The sequence below is a fragment of the Chenopodium album genome, chromosome 24 (assembly GCF_948465745.1).
Source record: "Chenopodium album chromosome 24, dcCheAlbu1.1, whole genome shotgun sequence".
Lineage (NCBI taxonomy): Eukaryota > Viridiplantae > Streptophyta > Magnoliopsida > Caryophyllales > Amaranthaceae > Chenopodium > Chenopodium album.
In genome coordinates, this window is record NC_137857.1 from 4,667,054 (window position 1) to 4,693,375 (window position 26,322).

Sequence of the window (26,322 nt, forward strand, 5' to 3'; positions counted from 1 at the left end):
TAGACATCCTAAACTCACGGAATTTGCAAGGAGATTACAATACCCATAAACTCGCTCTAGAAATATAGACGTTAGCCCTTCAGAAATTGTAGCAATGCCAAAAAGTTTAATCCCACCGTATTATGATTTGCCGAACAACCAGCACAGGCCCATAGTGCCGTACAGCAACCTAATATAATTAAATCTTAATATAGCAATTTGGCACAAACTAAAAATTGATTCCCCAATTATTGTCTTTATAAAAAGAAGAAACAACACATTTGCTTATGTTACACACAGTCAGGCCAATCCAAGCTAACAAAAAGGCTTGCTGAAGTAAAGCGAGCCCAATTAGGACATAGCAGACATAGCTCAGCAAGCATCGAAAAGCACGTAGCTCAGTAACGATTGTAAGCTACAAAAGCCCGAGCTCAGAAGCTTGCCTTGCATAAATTGTAACTTTAAGGCAATACCTAGTTTGAGGAACATGAATCTGACAATGAAAAATCCAAACCTCTAATACCTAAATCACAAGAATAGTTCTCGATTAAAACTTACAATAAGACTGCCTAAGAGTCGGGAATCATTTTCACAATCAGGAAAACCACATTAACAACCAATATTTATCGAAAGAAACCCTACCTACAAATTGACATGACACAAGATTTTATTTTTGGGGCAGCAGCTGGAAGTCAGAGTTGTTCCATCTTCACCAGATCTTTCGGGGGTTTGATTGTATCTGGCTGTAACCAATCCTTTGCGCATATGAGGGCTTCAAGAGTCTCTGGCCGCAATGAGCACCGGTACGAGTCCATCTCCTTGAACGAAGAATCAAATACGGATTCAGCAGAAACAGTTGACAAAGGAACAGTCAAGATATCACGGGCCATCTTTGAAAGGGTTGGATATTTGATCTTGTTTAGCTTCCACCAACCTAGCACATCGAAATCTTGGATTCTTGGTAAGAGAGACTCCTCCAAATACTGATCCAACTCGGACTTCATTTGCTGGCTTGTTGTCTCCATAATATACATATCAAAGTCTGACAGTCCATTACTGTTGAGAATACCTTGATCTTCTCTCTTGACAATGCCATCAGTCCCATCTTCAAGAGGGGTCAATGGAAGAGGATGAGTCACATACTCATGGAAGAGCTCATGGATTCCCTCATCGACATTTCGGATGTATACAGGAGCTTCATCCATGAAAATTTTTGTAAAGCTGAACTCCACAAGTTTCATCTTAAACCGAGGATCCATAGCTACAGCAACTGCTAAGACCAGGCAAGAACTCTTCCAATATTTGAGAAACCTGTCTTGCAAAGGCTTAGCAAGGCCAGCTACAAAGAGATCATCACTTGCAGCTGCACGGGCTAGCTCCAGCTGAATCTTCCATACCTCATGGAAGAACACATTAGAAGACGGAGTAGGCTTTACCAAAAGCAAATTTGCAGTGTCGTACAGAAGTTTAAGGTACATGCAGATGTTCTCAACTTGACTCCAATCATCCATGGAAGGGGCATCCTTGTAATCAGGGTCACATGTATCTAAGCATGAAAAGACTTGCTTCAACTCAGAAGCAGCAAGGAGCATTTCATACGTTGTGTTCCATTTTGTGATGTTGTCAAGAGAAAGAGACTGTTCAGATGGTACCTGAAGCTGTTGCTTCAACTCAAGAAATTTTTCCTCATGAGATTCTGAAGTCTTAACATACTTCACACTGGTCCTGATTTTCTTGATTGTTGCTTCACTGGCAGAGATCACTTCTTGGGCCATGCTGCTCAAAGTGCGGGCAATGCAACTCTTAATCAACAACTGTCCATCAAGAAGCATTGAATTTTTCACAGCAAGCAAGGCCCTTAGATTTTCAATTGCAGCTTCACCCAGTGGCTGATTAAATGTAATTGAGGCTAATTTGCGATCTAAACCCCAGTCGGATAGACAAGTACCAATGGCATGGCTAAGTGCTCTATCTGACTCTGGAAAGGGCTCCATCACAACATTAAGAAGTCTCCGATGCAACTTCCAGTCATTATCAATGAATTGCCCAGTAACGAAAACATAACCAGTTGATTGACTAGAAGTCCACATATCCAATGTCAGGCATATTCGCCCTGGAATTCCCTCAATAAACTTTTGAAGATTCTGTTTCTCCCTCAAGAATATTGCTACACAATCCCCTTGTACAATGTTGAAGCTGACCATATCAAAACGAGGCTGAAGATTCTGGACAAAGGAAACGAATCCTGGATGTTCAACCATGTGAAGTGGATAATCATGCATGATGATCATCTTAGCAATCTCATGCCGGCAACGATCCTGATCAAAGATGAGATACGGTGAGCTAGAGGTCCTGTAACGCCTTTTTGGTTGGTGTTCAGTACCCGCATCAGTTCCACCACTCTTTGGCATATATGGGGACAACTGATTCTTCTCCTGCTGACGCAAAACAACAGGACAAGTCCCTTTAGCAATATGGCGCTTCAGGTGGCTTGTCCCAGCAACCTTAGAACCAGTACTGTATGCAAATGATTGCTTACACACTTTACAATAGGCCCTCCTGCAGCCAGCACCAACAGTTTCAATAGTAAAGTGCTCCCAGACTATAGACTTCTTCTTCCGACGCTTATTAGGTTGGGTATCAGGAGTTTCTTGCTGTGAATTAGGGACCTCCGTGCTGAGTGGCTGTGTATTAACCAGCTCCATGCCAACAGCATGAGAGTTTGCAAGTTCACCCCCATGAACATGCGAATTTCCATGTTCTACTCCAAGTGGTTGCAAATGAACTGGCTCTAGATTACCATGCTGAAAATGCACGTGCTCTGCATTGGCTGGCTGGGAATGCACAAACTCAGAGGCAATAGGCTGCGAATGCACAATATCTGAACTAAGAGGTTGGGAATACACAAGATCTGCAGTTCCAGGCTGGGAATGAACCATCTCCACAGTGACCGGATGCGAAAGCACATGCTCAGCACCAACGGACTGTAAATGCATATCCTGAGAACAGACTGGCGGTGGATAAACAACCTCCTCGCCAAGCGGCTCAGGGTGAGCAAGCTCAGTACTCACATGTTCTTCACCAGTAGCATGCTGATCAACTTGTTCCCCCATGTCCATGTCCATTGGCTCTGGTGCAACTCGTTCTGGCTTCACAGTCACTGGATGCTCCGCTTGTGAATTTGCGAACTCTGCCTCTCTTGGCTGTGCATCAACAGCTTCTGTATCAATCATTTCGTTGTTTTCATCAATGGAATCAAGAGGCTGAGTATACACGAGATCTGCACTGCCAGAATGGGGATGAACTCCCTCTGCATTGACTGGGTCCGAATGAACAAGCTCAGCAGAAACTGACTGTTGTTGAACAAATTCCGAAGGCTGTGATTGCACATGCTCCATGCTGACAGGCTGCGACTGCATTTCTTCTACACTCTCAGGCTGTGAATGAACATGCTCTGAGTTGACTAATTGTGGATGTGCATCCTCTGAAGATACTGGCAGTGTATGTAAGACATCCTCACCAAGCGGCTCAGGATGAGCAAGCTCATTGTTCACATGTTCTGACTCAGCCTGTTTACCAGCACTCTGAGGATCAACTTGATCGCCAATAGGCTGCGAGTTTGCAACCTCCTTATCCACACGCTCTGGTTCAGCTCGCTCTGGCTTTACCTTCACAGAATCTTCAGCTCCAGGTAGTGCATCAGCCTGTTGCGAATCCACCATTTCATTGTTTTCATCAGTGGTCGTCATAATTCAAACAAACCCAAAACCTGCAGAATGTACAATGATGAGATACTCTGAGCAAAAAATTCTGCAGTAAAGTATCATAACTTGCATAAACTAACAAACCAGATACACTGAATACAACATTGTCAAACCATACTATCTTACTAAAGCTTATATTCCACAATTTCCCAAGATGCTCATAGGAAACATCAAGAAGCCCTCAAAAGTTCTAAAACCTTATTATAATCCTTTTTACTTCACTGTGTAATTGCAATTGGATAGCTCATTACAATTAACCTCCCAATTCCGGAATGACAAACAATGATCTTTGAAGGTGCACATAACTACTATAAAAACAGCAGCAACAACAACAACAACAAAGCCTTAGGGTCCGCTAACATGAATCGTCATAGGCTCTAAAGGTGCACATAACTAAAAAAAAACACCATAAAACCTCAAATTTGGAGTTTCAATATGCAAATTAAGTCCCTTGCACCTCATTTTGCATCCAATATCCTTTAATTAATCAAAAGCCAGTCTATAAATCTTCACTGATAAACAACAATGCCCTTTTTCAGGGACTTAATCATGTAATACTCAATAACATTCGACAATTATAACGAACTCGCAAGCAATGTACACTTGAAACCTCCACAAACATCACCAAAAACCCGAAAATCACAAGACTCAATTGCAACAAACCACAATTCTCAATTTTTTCATCAGACGCAAAATAAACGAGAAAACAATCAACATGTTCTTCCAAATCCCACAACCCCAAACCCACCAGCAATTAATGTCATAAATACAGATGAAACTAACAAACAAACAACATACATAACAAAATAACCAAAATAAATCAAAGTTAAACCCTTAAACAAACACACAAAAAACCCAGAATTGACCCGCCAATATAGATTCAAATTCGATTAAATTTGATAGAATAAGATTAAACAATAGAAGAAAAGGAGAAAGAAATTGAATACCTTAAAACATAATAAAGGGTAAATCACTAAATCAAAAGGATCGAAGAATTCGATCTAAAACTGGGCTTAACAAACAAATCAAACAAAGAAGACCCAAAAACCAAAATCAATAAAAGGTGGGAGAAGAGAGAGAAATCGAATTGAATACCTCAAAAAATATTAATGGGTAAACCACGAAATCAAAAGGGGTTTCAGAATTCGATCTAAAACTGGGCTCATCAAACAAATCAAACGAAGACCCAAAAACCAAAAGAAGTCAAATCAATAGAAAAGAGGAGAAAGAAATAGAATTGAATACCTTAAAAAATGAAATGGGTAAATCACTAAATCAAAAGGGGTTGAAGAATTCGATCTGAAACTGGGCTGATGAAACAGATTGAAATCGAACGAAGCCCACACTCAGAGGAGAGAGAAGAAGAGAGAGAGAATTGGAAATACGGCTGGATTTGGTTTTAGGGTAAGTGGGTAAATTGAAGGAGGGGTCAAGAAGGTGGGATTGGACGGTTAAGATGTGTTTATTGATTTTGTGAATATCTCATTCATTCAATTGCATGGGCTTGGCCCCTTAAACTATTGGGAAATTTTGTCATGCTAATTATAGATAACTAGAGTGTACCCGTGCAAAATGCACGGGATAAATATTTTATAGAAAGATAGTATTACAAAGATCTAATAACAAAAATATATTTTAAATACGTGAAGTTGTTTGTGATATAGTAACTGACTTTTTTATGTGGCTGGGTACTCCGTGTAGCTAGCTACTATTATAGAATTTACTTTATCAGTGTTATTGGGGTTACCCGTTCAGTTATTATTGTTATCTCGCCAGTGTTATAAGGTTTATGTGTTTTGTGTTATAGAGGGTTACTACGTCAATATTATAGGGGTTACTCTAGTCTGGTTGTCACAAAATAAAAATGATAGGTGTTGTCACATAAAAAACAGTATAATAAACAATTGGAAGAATTTTAAAAGAGGAAAATAGTGGAACTTATGGTAGCGATATTACTAAATAAAAAAAAGTACACATAATTTGGAAAAAAATGTGCAATTATTGTACTCCCTCCGTTTAATTTATATGCATCACTTTGACAATTGCACTATTCACATACCATGGTTGACTTAATTTTTTTACCTCTAAAAAATGAATAAATGTTATTATGTTATATATCATTAGATTCGTCATAATGCCTAGTTTCATAGTATAATTTTGTTACAATTTAATACTAATACACAATTAAAGATATTTATGGTCAAAGTAGCGTTTCGGCAAATGTGACGGTCAAACTGATGCATATAAAAAAACAGAGGGAGTAATATGGGTGATTTTAAAAAGAAAATGGGTAATAGAATAAAATACTAAGTTGGTATTTTTTGGGGGGTAGTGTGTGTTATTAGGAAAAATAATAGTAGAAGTTTTTTTTTGGAGGGTTTCTTATGTTTTTTTTAGAAAAAATGATAGGTGGAAGTTTTTTGTAGGGGCAAAAAAAAAAAAAAAAAAAAAAGGGGGAGTGAATGAGAATTGAGAGATTGGGTTTTGGAGTGATATGGTGAGGAGTTGTTAAAATGACTCTTAAATTATATATAAGACTAGAATGTGCGCGTGCAAATGCACGTGTTATCATTAAAGATAGGATTATAAAATATATAGATGCAGATTGTCTTTAATAAAACATAAAATAGTAACAACAACAAAAAAAAAAAATTGGTTAGTAGTACTCCAATATTTTTATAGAAGTGATTACCAAGTTATTAGTTACTAACGAGTGATTTTCATGGATAATCTAAGAAGAGAACAAAATTCCATAAATATGCTACATGTTAATAAAATTATTGATGTATCTAGACCTATCAAAGCTGACTCGACCCGAACCCAGTCATTAAGCGATCCATTTTAACCCGAAAAAATGGTGACCCGAACCTGATAGGACCCGACCCGAAACCAACTCTAGACCCTAGTGAATCCGAGAATTTGAGACCCGAACCGAACATTAACTCACCTGGAGATGACACGACCTGAATATAACCCGTGAATTATTGACCTGAACCAAACCCGACCTGAATCGAAATTGACCCAAACCTGTTTAACCCATCAAACCCGAATGTAACCCATTACTAAACCGACCCGAATTTAAACCGACTTGTTATTAACCCGACTCGAATTTTACACGGCCTATTACTATCCCAACCCGATCTGTTACTAACCCGATCCTAAATCAGCACGACCTGTTATTGATCTAATTGAACCAAATTCAATCCGTATTGTTCCTAACCCATTTCGAACTAAACCTAACATGTTATTGACCTGATCTAATTTCAAATCAACTTAAACTCAATGTAGACCACATTGTTAATATTGATCAAAGTATATAGTTATATAGTTATGTTGATTCTGTTTATGTTTTTTTTTTTAATGAACTTATTACGTATATCTTATCAAAACTTATTTGAACTAATTAGCTCGAATTTGAACTTATCTCAAATTATTTTTCTTACAATAAATGAAGAAATTGGAGCATTTATTCTTATTATGAAGTATAAATATGCTTATAGTTGAATGTTGTTTAAAAAATGTGCAATTATATATGGAGATATATATTGTATTGTAGTAAAATACAGTAGTAAAAGTGAAAGTGAAACTGAAAGTGATTTATTTATTTATTTATTTTTTATCTGAATGGAAGTTATTGACCTCAAAAAAAAAAAAATCTACTTTATGAAGATTCAATCGTCACACATACAATTTCAACTGCCATTCTAAGTAACTCAACTGCAACAAACACTGTCTAACTATGTATGCTGATTTGATAGCAAAACAGAATCCCCTAATAAAGAAAGATCTTTAATCCCAATTTTGAAAGTCGCTTACTCAATCCGTCAATCGCCTCCTCCGGTTTCTCGGCCTTCTCCTTCGTGTTCTTGGCTTTCTTCTTCACTGATAACTGATTCGGGTTAGCTATGGTGCTCCATATCCTCCGGCCACTAAGATTCTCATTCAACTTGTGCTGTTGTGTGTTAACCATTATTGGGTTCAGGTGTTTATTTTATTTTTTATATTTTTATTTTTTGTTTTTTCCTTCAAAATGGATTAATTTGGGAGTATTGCATTAAGATTTAAGAACTTGAGATTATGAAATAGAGAAGAATTTGTTTAGTGGATTTATTTTAACTATGTAATTGTTAAATAAACTTGCCTTCAGTTTTTTTAGTGGGTAGTTTGTACTTTGTAGTGGGAAGTTATTTTTTTTTATTTAATTTTTTTTAATAAGTTAAATTGTTTTTAGAATTTTAAATTTGAATGTAGGTTTTTTTTGGAGGGATTAGTGTATTTGAGCGGGAGTGAATGTGAGGCAAGTATTTGGGTTTTGGAGGCTTTTGGTGAAAAGTGACTCTACAATTATAATATAGAAGTCCAATGCCAACTAGGAGTAGTAGGAAAAGATCCAATAAAAAAAATACTTCTATATGTGGAGTAAGTAGGAAAGGGCATATAAGGTAATAAAACTGATAGTTGAAGCACGAGATCGGTTTAAAAACTCTATTCTGTTAAGGATAAGACTGATTTATAAACACTATCACGTTAGCTCTTGATACCATGTTAAAAGAGGACTAACTTAATCAAAAGCTTAAACTGGACAAGATTGGTTCAAATACTCTATCAAAAATAATTATACATATGGGGTTAGTGGAAAAAATAAATGAAAAAATAAATAGAGAATATATATTAATTATACTAGTAGGGTTAGTAAGGAAGAGGATTAATAAAATGATAGTGGGTCAGTACCAATTTATGAATTGTTGAAATTATTATGAAATAGATGTAAAAGTAGAGTGTTACGATTATTGGAAAACATATTGATATTGAAAACTAGATGGAACCCATGCGATACATGGTTATATGAAAAAAAATTGTGATTTTATTTGTTTCTTTTTACGTATAAAATTTTACATGACTATACACAAATTTAAATTTTACATGACTATACACAAATTTAACAATCGAAAGAACAAGCCAACAATGGAAGAGGAGGAGAAAAAGCAAGCCATGAACAACAAAGCGGCGAGGAGAGCTAGGATTTTTGGAGGAGAAAAAAAGTAATAAATGAGATTAGAGAAATGGATAGTTAAATGGAGGAGTGATAGAAAGATTAAGACCAATTGACCAAGATATGATAATAATATGGTTAAGGCAAATTTTAATTTTTTTCAAAAGAGAGAAATATAGATACAGAGATACTACGTAGAAAGAAAATGGGTGAAGTAAACTCAACCAATTTGAAACTTTAAATAGTGTTACATGGACCGTTATATTATGTGACTGGACCATTTATATTATATGGTTGGATTTAAATTATATAGTTGGTTAGCTTTATGATATCATTGATATGTGATATGGTCCAATTTGGGTGTGGATTTTGAAGGTATTTTTAACTTTACTATCACAAAATAGAAAATGAATGAATTTATGTGTCTTTTTTATGGTGGACTAATACAATAGCCCATCCTTTTTAGAGCAATGTTATGTACTAGTACTTGTTTAGTTGTTTATGTAAGTAGGTTGGGTGCTTATTGAGTATTTCTAAATGATAAGGGGCCCTTGGTTTGGGACTTTGGTGAGCAAAGTCCAATTTTGGGGAGATATAGGCTGCATATAGCCCAATTTTGGGGAGCAATCATTGCTTATATGATAGGGCTGGCAAAAGCTGACCCGACCCGATAACCCGACCCGAACCCAACCCAAAATAAATGGGTTTTGAAGAAGATTTTCAACCCGTTTATGTAATTGGGTCAATCCGAACCCGACCTGAAGTTAAATAGGTCGGATTCAAGTTGGAAATCTCAACCTGAAACCAACCCGCCTAAACCCGTTTAGTTAATTGGGTCAGTTTCAGGTCGGGTCAACCCGAACCCAACCCGCCTAAACCTATTTACCACCCTATATTTACAACCTGTTAATTTTTAAGTATGGGCCAAGCCCAATTTATCTAATGATAAAATGAAAAACCCTAAAAACTTTCTTACCTCACGCCGCTTTCACTCTTTCAATTTCATTACTCTTTACTCCTTCTCCTTCTCTTTCTCTCTCCTCTCTCATGTTTTCAATTCTTTTCCATTAAAATTGTTGATTGAAATCGTGAATCTTCATTTCAACATTCTCAAGGTAATTTACTTATTAATTTCATTCTCTTTACTTATTAATTTTTGCATTTTTGTGATTTCTCTTTGCATGTGGCGTTTCTCTGTGCATTTAGCATTTGTATTTTGGTAGATCTAGTTTGCTTAATTATTTATTTAATTTATTCTTAATCAACAGATGACGACTGACACCCCTATTATTTCTCCTGAACTTGCGGATTCCGAATGAGATGATGAAGTTACTCAACTATGCAGCAGCACTCTTTTTAAATATTACTGCTTAATTATGTATTTAACAATACCCAGCCAATCAATCATATTTAATTTTATTGTTATGTTATTGAATGAACTGTACAACACTTATTTTGATTTTGAACTGTCTATTGAATTATGTTTGCATTTTATGTTTTTTTTTTCACGGACGTTTGCATTTTATGTTGTTAAAAGTTACATGTTTTTTTTTTTTTTAAAAAAAAGAGTTAATTAACAAAATATACATGTTAAACAGATTATAAGGTCATTTATTTTTATTTTTATTTAAAAAAAAAATCAGGTCAAGTCAGGACGGGTTCGAGTCAACCCGTTTAAAACCAGGTCGGATTCAGGTTGAATTTTTCGACCTGTTTAAGTAAACAGGTCGGGTTCAGGTTGGGGGGTCCTGACCTATTTATGTAAACAGGTCGACCTGAATCGACCCGACCTGTTTGCCAACCCTAATATGATGCTTTGCGCTGTGTACCCTGTGTTGGTATAAGGTCATGGCTAGTACTATGGTTTGGGACTTTGGTGTGTACATCACTACATCCCAACTCCTTTAGTATACTTGTTTATGTTATTATTGAATTGACCTATCCACCTTGTTCATTTAATCTCACATCCATCATAAATTGCATTTGACATTGAACACATACATGACAATTTCATTTTTTGATGAATTAGAAAGTTTTATTAATTACGAAAATACCATATAGGTTGTTGTTTCGTATTTGCATATGAGTGACATAATTCATTCAAAATATACTTTAAGATTTAAAAATAATAATAATATTTAGATAAAATCAAATCATTAGCTGTAAATATGGTTGTGAGTCGTGTTATGTATCATGCCCAGGTGCTTTTGGACTAGCTAAGACCTTGTTTGGTAAAGAGATTTTTAAAGAGCTTTTAGCTTATTTTGCCCAATTAGAGATTTAACCAAATAAAAAAGCTAATTTGAGTGTTTGGTAAATAGCTTATTAAAAGAGCTTTTTGTGCTAAAAAAACTCTTTTAGAAAAAGCTTGGTATAAGAGCTTTTTAAAATTAGTTTATTGAACAATTAGCTTTTTTGCTCTTAAATACACTAAAACAACTAACAATTAACAGCTATTTACCAAACACTTTTACACAATCAGCTAATTATAACCAACTAGTCAAACCAGCTAATATAACCAGCTAGTCAAATAAGCTAATATAATCAGCTACTAGCTAATTACCAAATAGGGCCTAAGTCTGACCCACGAGTTACATACTTACGTGTTAAGCCAAAATTTTCAAAAGAATATTCCATGCGGAGCCCTAGTCCACATATCATCACTCAAACCGTGTCATGCTTGCATGTCTAAGTCAAATTACACCATTTTATCGTGTTTTGTCATACTAGACAATGATGTACTTATCATACTTCCCGCAAATAAAGACGTTATAAGCTTGACCCGAAACTCATCTTATGTTTTACCTCTGTCCCTTCAAGTTTGACCCTAATGACCAAAATTTAAATCCCAAAATTATCATCTCATTTGCATATTAATACCCTTTTTCTCTCCGCCATTGAAGCGTGCTCGGAATTCTCCACTGAATTGGCTTCTGAGCTTTCTCTCCTCCATTGAAATACCTTCTCAAGTAAGCTTTTTTTTTTTTTAAATTTTAAAATTTGCTCTCATATTTCTTATTTGATTTATAATTCAAATAATCGAATATCAATTTCACAATCAGGCTTTAGCTTCTACTATCGTGAATTTATTCGTCTGTATGATCAATTTAGGGTTCTTTTTTAGACAGACTACTGAACTTTTGATTGCATATTCTGAATACATGAAATATTTTATCGAGCAATTTTGTTGCTAGAATTTTCTATGTGCAATTTGCGTTAAGAATTGTATGCCATTTTTGAGCCTAAATTGATAATTGAGTCAAATTTGGTTGCTAATGTGTTGCATGATTTTGTTTATATTTCTTTGATATTAGGATGGAATTATGTGTTTGAATATAATTGCTGTGATTTTGAGGTCATATTGAATTATATAATGGTTTTATGTTATTTTTGGCGATCAATTTGCTAGCTGAGAAAAATGCTGTTCATTATATACTAGAAATACTCTGTATGTTGTATGTAAGCTCTTATTGAATTAAAAGGGTAGGCGGGTAGCAATGCTTTTCCTCATTTTCCGGTGTCAGTTGATGCTTGGACTAGTTTTATCGACCATTTTTCGAGCACGACTTGATGTAGAGTTACATCGATCCTTATTCGATTAGTAAGCCTGGAACTTATTTCCTGTTGAATTAGATTTGCTCTTACATTATTCAGCTAATAGTGTTACACCAATTGGCTGTTGGTGTAGTGGTGATTGGGACTACACTTGGTAGGGAGGACCCGTGTTCGATCCCCCGTAACAACAATTGGGAGGGAACTGGAACCTTACCACCCAGTAATCCAGTATTGATCCCCGAATCCAGATTAGCCCAAAGGGTGAACCGGATAGAACACCAAAAAAATAGTGTTACCTTCCAGTTTCTTCATTGGGTTGGTAAGATGGAAGGTAATTAGGTAATTATGTGGGTTCGGCTGCCCATGATATGAGAGCTAGAGGTATGATGGCCATGATGCATCAGAAGTTGTTGATTGTTGAATTGATCCAAGTTAAAACAGTAATTACCCCAATGCTAAATTGGTTTTCTCATGTTTTCATCTACTTTTTTTTTTATTTTTTATTTTTTATTTTTTTTTAATGTTTGAGTAAAAAAAGAGACTTTATTACAACCCTAGAAATTATTTGTCTCGTAATTAAATATTTTCTTCCATGAGTTATCAATATAGAATATAAATAACTTGTGATTATTTATTCAGTTGTATGCATGCAGGCTAGTGTTTCATGTTGGAGCTTGACTAGAAAGGAGGGAACTTTGTTGGTTGAGTAATATATATACAATGGATTTATCTCCCTTAAAGCAAGATCTTGATGCGCTTTTAAGAGAGTTTTCTGAGGTATGCCTTTTGCAGCCGTATGATTAATGAATCCAGAAGTCTAAATGTTTTGTTTCATGATGGATTGGTATTCTTTCACATGGCTTTATTATACTTTTCCATCTCTTTGAATGGGCTGTTTTCTGTGGAATTAATCTCATAGCTCTTGCCAATATTGCATTGATTTCAATTTTGTATAGTTAATCCAAAACGCCAAAAGCATGTTTTGTCTAGACAACTAATAGCAATTTATTATTTTGCATACAGGGAGAGCTTAAAACTTTAGCAGACATGAAAAAATTATGGCTTGAACGGAAATTTTCCTACATATATGAGGCTCAACCTTCTACCAGCCTGAATATATTTATGCAATCTTTGTACAACCATTCTATAAGTAAGTTACTTCTTTGATGCGTAATGATTTAATGACATATTGACATACAGTTCGTTTTTGCAGATGCATCTTGTATGTGAATCAACAAGGTGAACTTTTCATCATTTTGAGAATGTATAGCCAGTTCTTCCACTTTAAGTACGAGCTATAGTTGGATGCCAATTATTGTATATAAGATATAACTAATTAAGTTTCATGCAAAGTTATTTTGTTAGGTTTAACCAAAAGATTGAAAATGTAAAAGAACTGAAATATATCCAGCTTGTCTATACCAAGTCTAAGGCTTTAAGAAATTTCAATTGCATTTCAATTGGATTTAATACTTATCTAAATGAAACATATAAAACGCATGTGATGCTGGCTGTAATGGTCTTAATGACACATCTAGGTAGCTTTGAGGTTACATCTTTCTACAGAAGAGCTTGCTGTTAATTTTTTTAGCCAGCACAGAATGGAGTCTTGTGATGGCTACTTTGAAATTTTTAGAAATTTGGGTTTCCTGATAATGTTCAACTATTGACTGAATAGTTAACTTGATAAGGCTAGCATTATCCGCAGGCCTGATGTGCATAGCTTTAATGATCAAAGTTGGTCGAGTTCAAATTAAAAGAGTAATGCCTGGATTTTTTAGCATACTGGATGGGGTGAAATTATAAGTAGTTGAATAGGAAAATATTGGGAACTCTTAAGGACTGGATTTGGATAGGATGGCAGCACTAACTAGTCGGTCTTCTTTCAAAAGAATGTAATTCATTAGCATACTGGATGCCAATTGAAAATAAATGTTAAAGCCAGATAAAAGAAATGAATGTGTTTGTGAAATGTACACCCAATTTGCTTCTTTAGTGCTAGCAAGAGTGGAACATCTGGAATGTGAGATACATAAGCACCTATTGAATTGATATAATGTGTGAGTCAACTGTTGAAAAAGAACTGAGAATCTGAAGGTCCAAATTATGTTATGATTGATCCTCTGAGCGCAAATATGGTCAAGTGACTTTGTATACATACTTATAGCTGTATATTGTACTTTTATAAGAATGGTTTTTTTTTTTATTTTTTTTTTATTTTTTATTTTTTATTTTTTATTTTTTATTGTGGTTCTTTTTGTTGTTGTTGTTGTTGTATTGCTACTGAATACTGATCAGATCTAATTCATGGTCACTGATATTCTGTCCCTTTTTAGTCTTAATATGTTTGACAGATTGAAATCCATATCCTTTTGTTGTTTGACGAATTCTTTTAATCTTTCCGTGATCATGTGCAGGTTATATGATCTCCACTAATTCTTTGTCACAGAGACTGTGTGCTCTTTATGCCCTCTATTGTCTCTACGAGACACAGCCATTCAAGCCTCCCTTCAAGATTTATCTCTCTCTTGGTAAGTAACTGCTTTTGCATATGAGTAATTTTACTTTTTCCACTTCCTTTATGAACCTTAAATGAAAGACAGAGTTATTCATATTAGATGTATGTCTATCAAGTCACAGCTGAAGAAGTTACCTCTGATTAATTACTCTTGCCATTCCCCCTTCTATTTCAGGTGGCTTATAAATTATTATCAGAAAAATAATACACTCTTCATAATTGCTTTCCCCTGAAGTGATCCTGGTGATATAGTTGTCTTCAAAGGCTCTCATCTTAGGTATGACTGTACGAATATGGATTTGCAGAATTCATGCAATCTAATATAACGGAAATATATTGGATTTGTTTAGTCTTTTCCTCAATACACAGTACACAACATCGCATCAGCAAATTGATATAATATAAAGTGACTAGAAAATCATAAAATTTGGCTTTACTGGCGTATTAAAAAAATCTTATATTTCTCTTCCCAGAATCAATAGGCAAGTAGATGTGTACGTGTCTTTTTTGATTGATTGGCATACATCCTTTCACCCTCAACCTTGCTTTGAGATGTAACCTCCTCTTGATGGTTTTTACAGGAGAATTACGAAAACTAAAAGCTCTGGTTGTAAATGCGAAAGAAAATGGAATCCAAGTAGTATCTGTTTTGGTCAGATGGATGCTAGAGAAGAATGCATTCTTGTTTGGTTTCGTCAACATAAATGATTTTTCTGAGAAAGAGAGGATAAAGGAATTGGTAGATGTGCAGAATGCCTGCATAAAGAAGATGCATGAAAAGTATGTCCGACACTCATAAGTTTAGTATTGTAGCTTTATTCAGCTTCATAACTGACCTCATCTTGCTGCTTTTCCTTTTTGTAGATTGTTGGCGAATACTAAGATTGAGCATTATCTTCACATGGACATGGTATGCTGCGTACACCTGTGATTTTAGGTTTCTTTTTGGCTGTGTGTTTTATTTATTTATTTTATTTTACTTTTTTTTTCTAATATATCATGATATCACTGTCATATAAATTGATGCCAAAGCATATTGATAAAACACACACACACACACACACATTGAACACACACACACTCATTTTACGCTATCACTACGAGACCTACTAGATATGTCTAGGCCTCTAGTGTGCCTTCTCTTCCCCTCTTTCTCCAAATTGTGATTTTGTCCTGCACTTGATATATTCAATTATGTTTTCTATGTTCTTAGTCGGTTTAGTAATTGGCTTAATCCTTAAAGTTGTTTATTTTGAATCATTTATGAACCACCTTGAGGTCATCAGTAATTTTTTTTGGCTCTAATCTTAAAAAATCTGATTCTGTTTATACTTCCGCTCTACCGTGCAAACTTGTTAGATTATAGATTAGCTTGTACTAAAGAATGTAATTACGTACTCTGAGGAATTCTCTCTCTTCTTTGCTTCTTTTTTCTGCCATCTTTTGAACTTTCTCACAAAATTGTTTGGTGAATTATTAATTGATACAATACACATATCTGATGTACTCTGATCCTTTTTAATTTGGATCTGTGAAAGCAATTTTGCTGCTGATTGTGTCTTAATAGCTTGAATTTTTGGAACAGGGCATGGAACTTGACCTAGAAGTGCTCAGGAAAATGGCCAAAGAATATGAAGGAACTAGAAATCTTGCTATCAGAGGTATTCTTTGCAGTACTTTATTGCTCTTTCCTGTTGCTATTACATGGTCAGGTTTATAATTTCAAAAAGTCATCTCGAGTTAGCTGTGTCTTGAGTCTCTTGACTTGAATATTTTCCCTTTTGGTCTTGTTTTACTGAACCCCATTACTGACAGCCTATTAACCAAAGATGCAACCACGCCTTAACGTTAATACTCATAGGAACTATGTTCTGTGTTTTTACGCGAGTACTCTTATTTAAATAGCGCTTATAATCTTCTTTGAATCTCAAGCTACCGCAATGGCATCATGCCCCAGGTTTACATAGTATTTTTAGCTTAGCAACCTTAGCCGTAAGCTAAATATAAGGTCAGTTTGTGAAAATGATTAATTGTGAAAGTATTCCAAATTTTGTGTTTTGATTACATACATAATTCTTGGTCCTCATCTTTGCTAACTTGATTTATCCTTTTTTTTTGCTTCTTTCTTTTTAAAGAGGCTAATAGGGTAGTCAATACCGAAAACATAAAGCATATTGCAGAAGATAGGCTGACAATTGTTGATGAAGTGCACAACATAAATGAGGAGTGGGGAAATCAAAAGGAAATGTTCTCACAGTTTATAGGAACAGACCAGCATTCTGTCGTAACTCATTACTGCAACAAATGCCGTGGGTAGCAAGCACAACAAGGATTGGATCACTTATGAGTGCAGAAGAAAGAAGGGGCAGCAGCAGCAAGGCCCAACAGGGGAGCCACCAAATCAAGCTAACGATTGCTGGCAGAGCCCTCTCTAAGAATGACAGCTGCAACTAATTTTGTCATCTTTCTTTTTTGGCAGATTGTGTACATATAAGTAAAAGGGGAGTGGGAGTGTGCGGGGTAGCTGGTAATTAGTAATCTCTAGAGAGTAGAGCATTGTGCCCTAAAGGTGCTATAGGAGAGTCGTGGCCTCAAGCCACTTGTTTGCAAGATTCAATCTTTATTCAATGAAATAGCTGCCTTCTTCCCTAAAAATATCATCTTTATTGCTTCAAGTTCTAATATTACAGTAGAGTACAAGTAAAACGTTACAATTACCAGAGAGAAGAGAGACACCACAAGCAACTAATGCTACTTTCTGCTGCTGAACAGCAGCAAAGTGACGATGAATTACAACACACTGGTTTCATGGAGCTTCTTATGGGAAATGAATCACCATTGGTGAACGGCAATATTCAACAGGCTCCATCATCTGAGCTGCGTTCGATGCCTGATGAAGAGCAAGAGTATGACTTGGAGTATGCTAAGGATCTGGAAGATCAATTATTTGATGATATATTATAATTCATGTTTATGACAGTGGGAACATTGTTAATAGCTAGGTTATATGCTTTATTGTTTCAGGGTGTAGATAATTTTACATTTGTTATGGAGTAAACATTTATTGTTGTTTACACATTTCAACTTTCAACATTTGTCTATATATAACACATGAAATTTAGATATGCAATTCTCTTTTGCATTAAAATACTTCAGATACGTCTTGTACCCGAGGCCATGATGCTGGCCCTAAATGATGCACAATGATAATTTTGAGTACCTCAAATTCAATACTATAGTAATATTACTGTAATAATCTTACAGTAATGCAGTAACAACAAAGTTTACATATGGCCTTGAAACTCAAGAATAGATCCCTTGCTATTGTGCACCTCCAACACTACAGCATACGAGGAGCAAAGGGAAAAAGAATATATTCATAGAAACTATGAAAAACACTACATAATATAAAAACTAACTTATAACTCAACCTCTACTATGTGAACCTTCTTACTCTCCTCTGGCATTTGATCCAAACTCAAAGTGACCAAACCAGAACCAGAATCGTACTCAAACTCGACTTCCTCGGACCCAACTCGGCACCTCTTGGGCCTTATTGAAGAGTAAGCCCCAAACACCCCACAACCTTTCACCTCCATTTGGACCTTCCCTACCATTTCATCACCATGGGCAGATCCATCTTCCACTCGTGCTCCGCTCCTGACTTGGTAGATTAGCCCGTCAATGGCCCCACCGGCGTTAAACATTTTGATTAGCCCAAATGGGGCAAAGCTAATGCCTGGGGCTAAGACCTTAATGGGCGTTATAGTGAACACATCATATTCCAACACCTTAAGTGACACTGGCAGAGATACATTGTATGGCAAGGTGATAACCTCACCCGTCCTGTGACGGTAGACAGCACAATCCCTGTTCCAGTCGGTGGGGTCCACTGCGGCCTCGGTGATGAGATGGACGTCTCGGCCACGGACAATGCCTGTTAGGGCTTCGGGTCGGGTTGGATGAAAAATGTTCTTTCGCTCAGTCATACTCCATGCTGCCCCTTGGCAGTTGTACACTCCTAGCACACCAGTGTACTTGTTCATGTTCCATATCTTCAGCAAGCTGCATTTTTGTCACAATAAATTAGACATTGCTAGTATTTCTCCAGAATTAAAAATTGTGCAACGTTTAATTTAGGGTAGTTTTATTTTTAATAATATCTTAAATATCCTTCATTAAGAGTTACATCACAAAAGTGCCCTTTTATATTGGATGGAATTGAAATAGAAATGTCTGATTTTATACTATCTTGGAATTGGACATGGTTTAAAGTTAATCAAAAAGGTTTAGAGTTGCCATACCTATTACCGTCTCGAGCTGGATCATTGAACAAGCAATCACTGGTGGGTCTACCAGGCATACGAGGACGGAGCACTGATCCATCAGGCAAAACAAGCTTCCTAAGCAGATCAAAGTTGTGCTTTCCAGGTGCATCACTGTAACACAAACATAGGATTAAATCAGAAACATAATCTACTAAAATTGGTTAACTAATTGTGACACGATCAGTAAGAAAAAAGACTGTACAAAAGTTTTATGCACCTGACATAGATTGGTCCTCCACTGATAGCTCTAGCCGAACCATGGTATTCACCGGCAGGGTGGTCTGAATGGAACATATCCCAATCAGGTTGCATAAACTCCCCTAAGAATACACTATTGTAAGCCACGGCTGCAATATGTATGGTGTGCGACACAGGGTCTCGTGGGTAAAAATCATCTGATGCTCTCACAATCGCTGTTTGTTTTGAGCTGTTCATGATATAACAAGCATAACATCAGCATATAAAGAACTAAAGATGAACTACTGATTTTCATATGTATTAGTTTATTATTAATGCCATTACGAGAAATCCTAATCCCCCCCCCCCCCCCCCCACTCCTCCCCTTCCCCCAAATGGATGCGTATGAAGTTATGTAAATAAGGCAGGCCTCGTCAAATGATCAAACCAAAGTACTACTGGTAAACCACCTAAAGCAGGAAAATTTCAAATCAGAATCACCAAAAACAGCAAAAACGGTAGGATTATAGGATTGTCAACTTACCAATACAATGCATCAGTATTGTGGCTCATGCATGCAATGCAACCATTGTCTGGAAAATTTCTAGCCACGGAAGCATCAAGAGCTTGGTGGTATTGCCTAGTGAGCTCCACTCGACCACCAAACCCTCCGCCTAAGGTCTCCAAGATACACTGCACATCCACCTTAACCCCATCAATCCCCTTAGAAGCTAAGTAACTGTGCAAGTCATTATAGAATTTGTACACACTCTTTGGGTTCACTAATCCTAACCCCTGCACCTTCATAGGGTCACTCTTCCACACCGGCTCATTTTCCACTACTCCCTTAGATACATTAGGGTACTTCATCAGTGACTCATACTCCTCCATCTCCTTAACCCCAGGGCGGACTCCACCCCAATATCCAGTAATGGCGTGCCATACATACACGTATTTCAACCCGTATTTTTCCTTAGCTATATTTACTATGTTCTTAATTCCAACACTAGGGTCATCCTTCTTTTGAAACTTCTCATTCTCCTTAATCCCAGTTAGTCTTGGCACAGGTTCATCCTCCTCTGAATTATCTTTATTCTCTTCAGATGAGGTTTCCTTTCGTGGGTCTACCCCGACAGACTGCCAACCATCATCAATGATCACAAACTTAGGTGGGGTCCCACCTGAGGAGAGGCTAGCCAAGCCAGCTTCAACACCTTCTTGGGTGACTTCTTTATAAAATGCATCCCAAGTACACCACCCAAAGTAGTCAATAATCCCAGGCAACTTCTTTTCATGACGTTGCCTAAACGTCTTAAGATGAGATTTAACTGCCCTGATCGCTTCAAAGATGGTGGCGTAGGGATCAGTCCCTGCACTCACAAACAGAGAATGAGTAAATGAAGTCCCCTTGATCTCATCATCCCCACTCTCTAAACAAAGCTCCAATTCATCTTGTGCGTTCCCCTGTAGACAAGCCCTGAACGAACCCTCAACCAAAGGCAGGAAAACTGCATAGATGATCTGATTAGCTTCATCTCCACTGTCTGATTCAATGTGTGACCCATCCTTGGTCTCGACCAATAAAAACTGAGTTTCCAAAGGGATGTCACCACCTTTGTCACCCATTTTTTGAGCCATCCACCATAACTTGAATCGGAAACATGCCATGAACCGAACATCTCTAAGAGTACCTAATGACACCACATGGCTGCTGCTAGGTTGGTCGAAGTCAGCCCCTATAAAAACTCCCTCAACCGGACCAGATGATGAACCTGATGTTGCTATCACATTATTGGGTACTCCAGTTAGGATGGTCCGGTCTTTTACTATAACATTCCCGTCTGCAATTCGAACAGCTGGTGCTATAGTCATTTCTTTTTCTTTCTCTAGGCTCTCAGCCCTCTGCCAAAATGAAAAACTATGTGAGCAAATATTAGATTCAAGGCAATCAATTTCCACGAGAAATGACAAACAAAGTAACAAACTTTAACACAATAAGTGACTAGAGATAATGAAATAACTTGTTAAGTTTATTATGTTCATATTATCTTGTGAAGAGTTATACATACAGGGAAATTGGATATAGTGCAAATTCGGGCTTATGAGCTGATAAACTAATGCCTAGTATACAATATCTAGATTTATACGGAGTAATAAGCAACAAAATCGAGATCTCAATGGGTTTTTTTTGTTTCTTTAAGAAGTCGTAACCTCAAAGATCTTTGATACCACCCTCAAGACTTTATAAACTATGCAGCCTAAGCTAGTTAACGTCCATTGGATCAAAAATGGTACTACTCCATACATCATACAATCATACATACAGGTTTGTGCAGCTTATGAAAAATAGTTTGTTACATCATACAAGTTTGTGCAACTTATGGGAAATACTACCTCCGGTCCAATTTACTCGCAACAAAGGGGTATTATTTGTGAGACATAAAATATTTCTTTGTTGCGAGTAAATTGGACCGGAGGTAGTAGTTTGTTACAAAAATTGGTACTGAAAACGACCCCATAATCTCATGGTACCAAATTCGTTGTTAGTTTGTTACGGTACCAGATGGTAAAATTAGATCCGCTTGTCTAAGGCTCGATCTTGGTACAAGTCCATAACAATCAAAATCAAATCACGACATTCACAAGCCTATTAATGAAGCAAATGCAACGAAAAACGACTGGTAACGTATAGAAGAGGCTACAAACTTGTGAATCTTGACCAATTTGATAGATTAAATGGACAAAACAAGTTATGATATGATATTATGGTTCAGGATTCAATTATAAGCTTAAAATTTACATAAAACAAGCTTAAAATTCTTGGACTAGCTTCAAATTCTAAATTAAGATGATCAAATATAAATTGAAACAGGATAAGCAAGTTCCTAATCTATATGGTACAAAACTAAGGTTGTATAAAAATTTATCAAAATAATCTAGTGTATAATTTTGGAAGAAGATAAATTAGACCCACCTAGAAATAGCTTATAAAAATATCATACTACCAAAAATCCAAAATTGTATCATGGTATATAAGTGTATATGTATTTTTATGCAAATATATCTTCAATTAAGAAACCCAAAAAAAATTGGACACCAATAATTACATCTAATCATCTTATCCCTAACAAACAATCCACAACTTAACACCTTATATCATCAATCATGTAAATGTTGAGTGTCAATTCGTCAACTAGTTTAGACGGTTAAAGTATCGGGATCCGCCCATATAAATAAAATATAAAATCAACTAATCATCAACATTATAACTAAAACCAGAAAACATTCAAATAAAAACAACATGAATCATCTAGCTACATTATAACTAAAACCCAGAAAACATTAAAATTAAAACAACATGAATCATCTAGCTACATTAACTAAAACCCAGAAAAGATTCAAACTTTCATAGATAAACAAATTTCTTACCTTGAAAGATTTAACAGAGAAAGGTTGAAGATGATTGATTGACTTTCTGGAAGATCTTAAACAATTTGAGGAGAGAAAATTTGAGTATTTCCCAGAATATTTAGGAAATTGATTGAAAGAAAGTGGCAAATTTGGATTTTTTACTGTAGAAATAATGCAGTTTTTCTTGTTAATTGTTTGAGTAAATAGAGGAATTTGAGATGAATTTATAGTGCTTCTAATTTTTGTGACCATTTTTTTTTTTTTTTTTGAATATTTTGGTTTTTATTTTATTTTATTGGAGGGAGAAAGAAACAGGAAAGTGGGAAACTATTCTCTGCTTGAATGTCTAGATTCTTTGGGTTTATACTCAATTTTTCAATGGAGAACTAATGGTTGACTTGTAGAATGATGATCCAACGGTGGATAATGGATTGTTGTTAATTTTCGACGGTTGATAATTTTGACACGTTGGATCCACGTCTTAGCTCAATCTAGAATCCCTATTTTTGGGAGTTTGTTTGTTTGTTTGACTCGCAACAAGGATGATAGTAAAGTACCATACCATTCACTTCACTTCTTTTTTTTTCTGAACTGAAATTATTTTTACTGAAACAAAATTATATTTGCTGAATTTAAATTACTTTTACTGAACTGAAATTATTTTTACTGAATTGAAATTATTTTTACTGAATTGAAATTTTATTTACTAATTTTCTCTGAACTTATTTTTACTGAACTGAAATTATTTTTACTGAATTGAAATTATTTTTACTGAATTGAAATTTTATTTACTAATTTTCTCTGAACTTATTTTTACTGAACTGAAATTAATTTACTTAATATTATTTTATTAAGGTGAAGTGAACAGGGTCTAAGTTATTACAAAAAATAGTAATAAAAAAAATAAAATAAAAAACAACAACTTTTATGGTGTTTGGATAATTATATCCTTTAAAAGGTTTATTTACTTACTTGGTATTTGTTATCATTAATATTACGGTATAATTGTTATTTTTTTTTAAACTCTTAACAATGGTATATGGACATTTATACCTCTAAAAATATTTGTTTACTCGTATTTATTTTCTCTTATTAAAGCTGTCTACAACTAAAATTATGACATAAGGAAAGAGTTTCTCAAACTTGATGCGCATTAGCCGCTCTAATAAATATATTTTTATTGTTTATAATTTGTATTAAGTTCATGGAGGTACAGCTCCAATTCTATGTCCAAAATTGAAAACTTTGACGGTAGATTATTGTGTATAATTTGAATATCTTGTTAATCTAAATTATAAAAAGTCACTTTTTATTTTGGGCAAGTAAAATATCTGATTCGTGATTAATCTAGATACTACAAGTAGAGTAATATTCTAGTTGTTGATCTACAGTATTCATTTTCTAGAGTTTTCATAAATCACTTGAACAATCATATAAGATCAAACCTACTTTTAATCATATGGATTTGGTAATTTAATTTATCCCTTTTTGTTGCATGATTGCACCACAGTTTGTTCACTTGCTAAGTGTTTAAGCAACTTTTTTCACTTCATTGAAAGATAAAACTATAGTGATCAAATCTAATATATATATATATATATAAAGGGGAGTTTTTTCCCGAGCTTTTAGAGAGCCACGTAGGATCTAATTTTCTCAGCGCGCCATATAGGATTATAAATCTTAGTAGTAGCCAATTAAATAAGAGATTATTAATTTCTTTTAGAATTAAATAATTCAAATGCCACGTAAGCAAAATTGGCGAATGAGATTTTTAAGTTTAAATTAATTAAATATTATCTTTTAATATTAGGGATTTTATCTAAATATATAACTAATTTTAACACATAAGTTTTTAAAAAATAAACATTGCACGGGTTTCATCTAGTAAAATTATAATTTATACTACGTAAAATTTATCTGGTCATATACTCATATTTAGTTAACTTCTTGTAATAGGCGAAATTTTTTTTTATTTTTTTTTATTGCAACGGCTATGTTATCAAAAAAAAGTCAAGAAAATTACCAAGTATGAGGAAGAGAATGAATTTAGGTTTTATCTTGAGGGAAAAATAAGAAGAAAAATAAAAGGGTAATGTGTTTTCAAAATAAAAAATAATAAAAGGGTACAATTAATTGATAAAAGGGTAATGTGTTTTCTAAATAAAAAATAATAAAAGGGTAATGATATATGTAGCCCTTATGGCTATGTATAAGCAATAATATACTTCATTTTCCTTAATAAAATAAACTCAACAATTATTTTTTGGGAGGGAGTACTTCAAAAAATCAACAGCCAAAGGTGCAACCTATAATCCACACTTTTTGAGGAAATTTTGAGGTTTCGAGGCCCGGTGGCAAAAAGTGTTGAGACCCTAAGGGATATATCTCGGGGTCATATAATGCCGTTTGAAACCATATATGATCATTATATGTTGTCATAAACGTACGTGGTAGGCTTGAGTTTACGAAATCAATGCAAGTTGTAAACGGGTAAAATGACTGTTTAAGGGCATATTGGATGGTTCCACCGACCCAATTGGACACCCGAAGGGTATTAGAGATCATGGTAAAGATCTTGGCAATTTTTATTTGCGGGCAAAAAAGGTCAAAATTGAAGGCTATATCCAAGTTATATGAGGAAATTTTGAGGTTTTGGGGGCCGATAGCGAAAAGCCTTGAGACCCTAAGGGATACATCTCGGGGTCATATAATGCCATTTGAAACCATATATGACCATTATATGTTGTCATAAACATCCGTGGTAGGCTTGAGTTTACGAAATCGGTGCAAGTTGCGAACGGGTAAAATGACCGTTTCAGGACATATTGGATTATTTTACCGACCCAATTGGACTCCCGGAGGGTATTAGGGACCATGGTAAACATCTCGGCAATTTTTATTTTCGGGCGAAAAAAGGTCAAAAAATTATAAAATTAAAGGCTATAATCCACGCTTTTTGATGAAATTTTGAGGTTTCGGGGCCCGGAGGCGATAAGCCTTGAGACCCTAAGAGTACATCTCAGGGTCATATAATGTCGTTTGAAACCACATATGATCATCATATGTTGTCATAAACGTCCGTGGTGGCCTTGAGTTTACGAAATCACTACAAGTTGTGAACGAGTAAGATGACCGTTTAAGGGCATACTGGACGGTTTAACCGCCCCAATTAGACTCCTGGAGGGTATTAAAGACCATGGTAAACATCTCAGCAATTTTTATTTTCCGGACGAAAAATGGTCAAAAAATTACAAAATTGAAAGCTATAATAATTCACGCTTTTTGAGGAAATTTTGAGGTTTCGAAGCCCGGTGATGAAAAGTGTTGAGACCCTAGGGGATATATCTCGGGGTCATATAATGCCATTTGAAACCACATATGATCATTATATGTTATTACAAACTTACGTACGTGATAAGCTTGAGTTTACAATATCACTGCAAGTTGTGAACGGGTAAAATGACCGTTTAAAAGCATATTGGATGGTTCCACCGACCCAATTGGACCCCTGGAGGGTATTAGGGACCACGGTAAATATCTTAGTAATTATTATTTCCGGGCGAAAAAATGTTAAAAAATAACAAAATTGAAGGCTAT

At 35.4% G+C, this 26,322-nt stretch overlaps 3 protein-coding genes and 1 long non-coding RNA gene across 7 annotated transcripts; 2 read left to right on the top strand and 2 right to left on the bottom strand.

The window, feature by feature from the left end:
- Nucleotides 1–215: 215 nt before the first annotated feature.
- LOC145611268 (zinc finger BED domain-containing protein DAYSLEEPER-like) lies at nt 216–5,143 on the bottom strand. 3 transcript variants are annotated; one of them, XM_081666583.1, is made up of 3 exons: nt 4,989–5,127; nt 4,839–4,899; nt 216–3,748 (listed from the first exon to the last, which is right to left on the bottom strand). In XM_081666583.1, exon 3 carries the CDS (start codon nt 3,726–3,728, stop codon nt 672–674), a length of 3,057 nt encoding a protein of 1,018 aa, XP_081522709.1. In that variant the 5' UTR covers nt 3,729–3,748; nt 4,839–4,899; nt 4,989–5,127; the 3' UTR covers nt 216–671. The 3 variants fall into 3 exon arrangements, with proteins under 3 accessions (XP_081522709.1, XP_081522708.1, XP_081522710.1); XM_081666582.1 differs by lacking the exon at nt 4,839–4,899 and having other exon boundaries at nt 4,989–5,143; XM_081666584.1 differs by lacking the exons at nt 4,839–4,899; nt 4,989–5,127 and adding an exon at nt 4,691–4,806.
- Nucleotides 5,144–9,721: 4,578 nt separating this feature from the next.
- On the top strand, nt 9,722–10,256 carry LOC145612402 (uncharacterized). The gene is made up of 2 exons (XR_014106597.1): nt 9,722–9,851; nt 10,005–10,256. It is a non-coding gene; the product is annotated as an uncharacterized LOC145612402 (long non-coding RNA).
- Nucleotides 10,257–11,217: 961 nt separating this feature from the next.
- Nucleotides 11,218–17,920, top strand: LOC145612401 (uncharacterized). Of its 2 annotated transcripts, XM_081667776.1 has the most exons (9): nt 11,218–11,705; nt 12,931–13,068; nt 13,315–13,441; nt 14,709–14,822; nt 15,391–15,589; nt 15,674–15,719; nt 16,395–16,470; nt 16,945–17,100; nt 17,523–17,920. In XM_081667776.1, the coding sequence occupies exons 2-9, from the start codon at nt 13,012–13,014 to the stop codon at nt 17,771–17,773; spliced, it is 1,026 nt and encodes a 341-aa protein (XP_081523902.1). In that variant the 5' UTR covers nt 11,218–11,705; nt 12,931–13,011; the 3' UTR covers nt 17,774–17,920. The 2 variants fall into 2 exon arrangements, with proteins under 2 accessions (XP_081523902.1, XP_081523904.1); XM_081667778.1 differs by lacking the exons at nt 11,218–11,705; nt 12,931–13,068 and having other exon boundaries at nt 13,407–13,530.
- Nucleotides 17,921–18,003: 83 nt separating this feature from the next.
- LOC145611311 (putative galactinol--sucrose galactosyltransferase 6) lies at nt 18,004–23,047 on the bottom strand. The gene is made up of 5 exons (XM_081666632.1): nt 22,744–23,047; nt 19,859–21,216; nt 19,355–19,564; nt 19,114–19,248; nt 18,004–18,874 (listed from the first exon to the last, which is right to left on the bottom strand). The coding sequence occupies exons 1-5, from the start codon at nt 22,975–22,977 to the stop codon at nt 18,229–18,231; spliced, it is 2,583 nt and encodes an 860-aa protein (XP_081522758.1). The 5' UTR covers nt 22,978–23,047; the 3' UTR covers nt 18,004–18,228.
- Between the last annotated feature and the right edge of the window lie 3,275 nt (nt 23,048–26,322).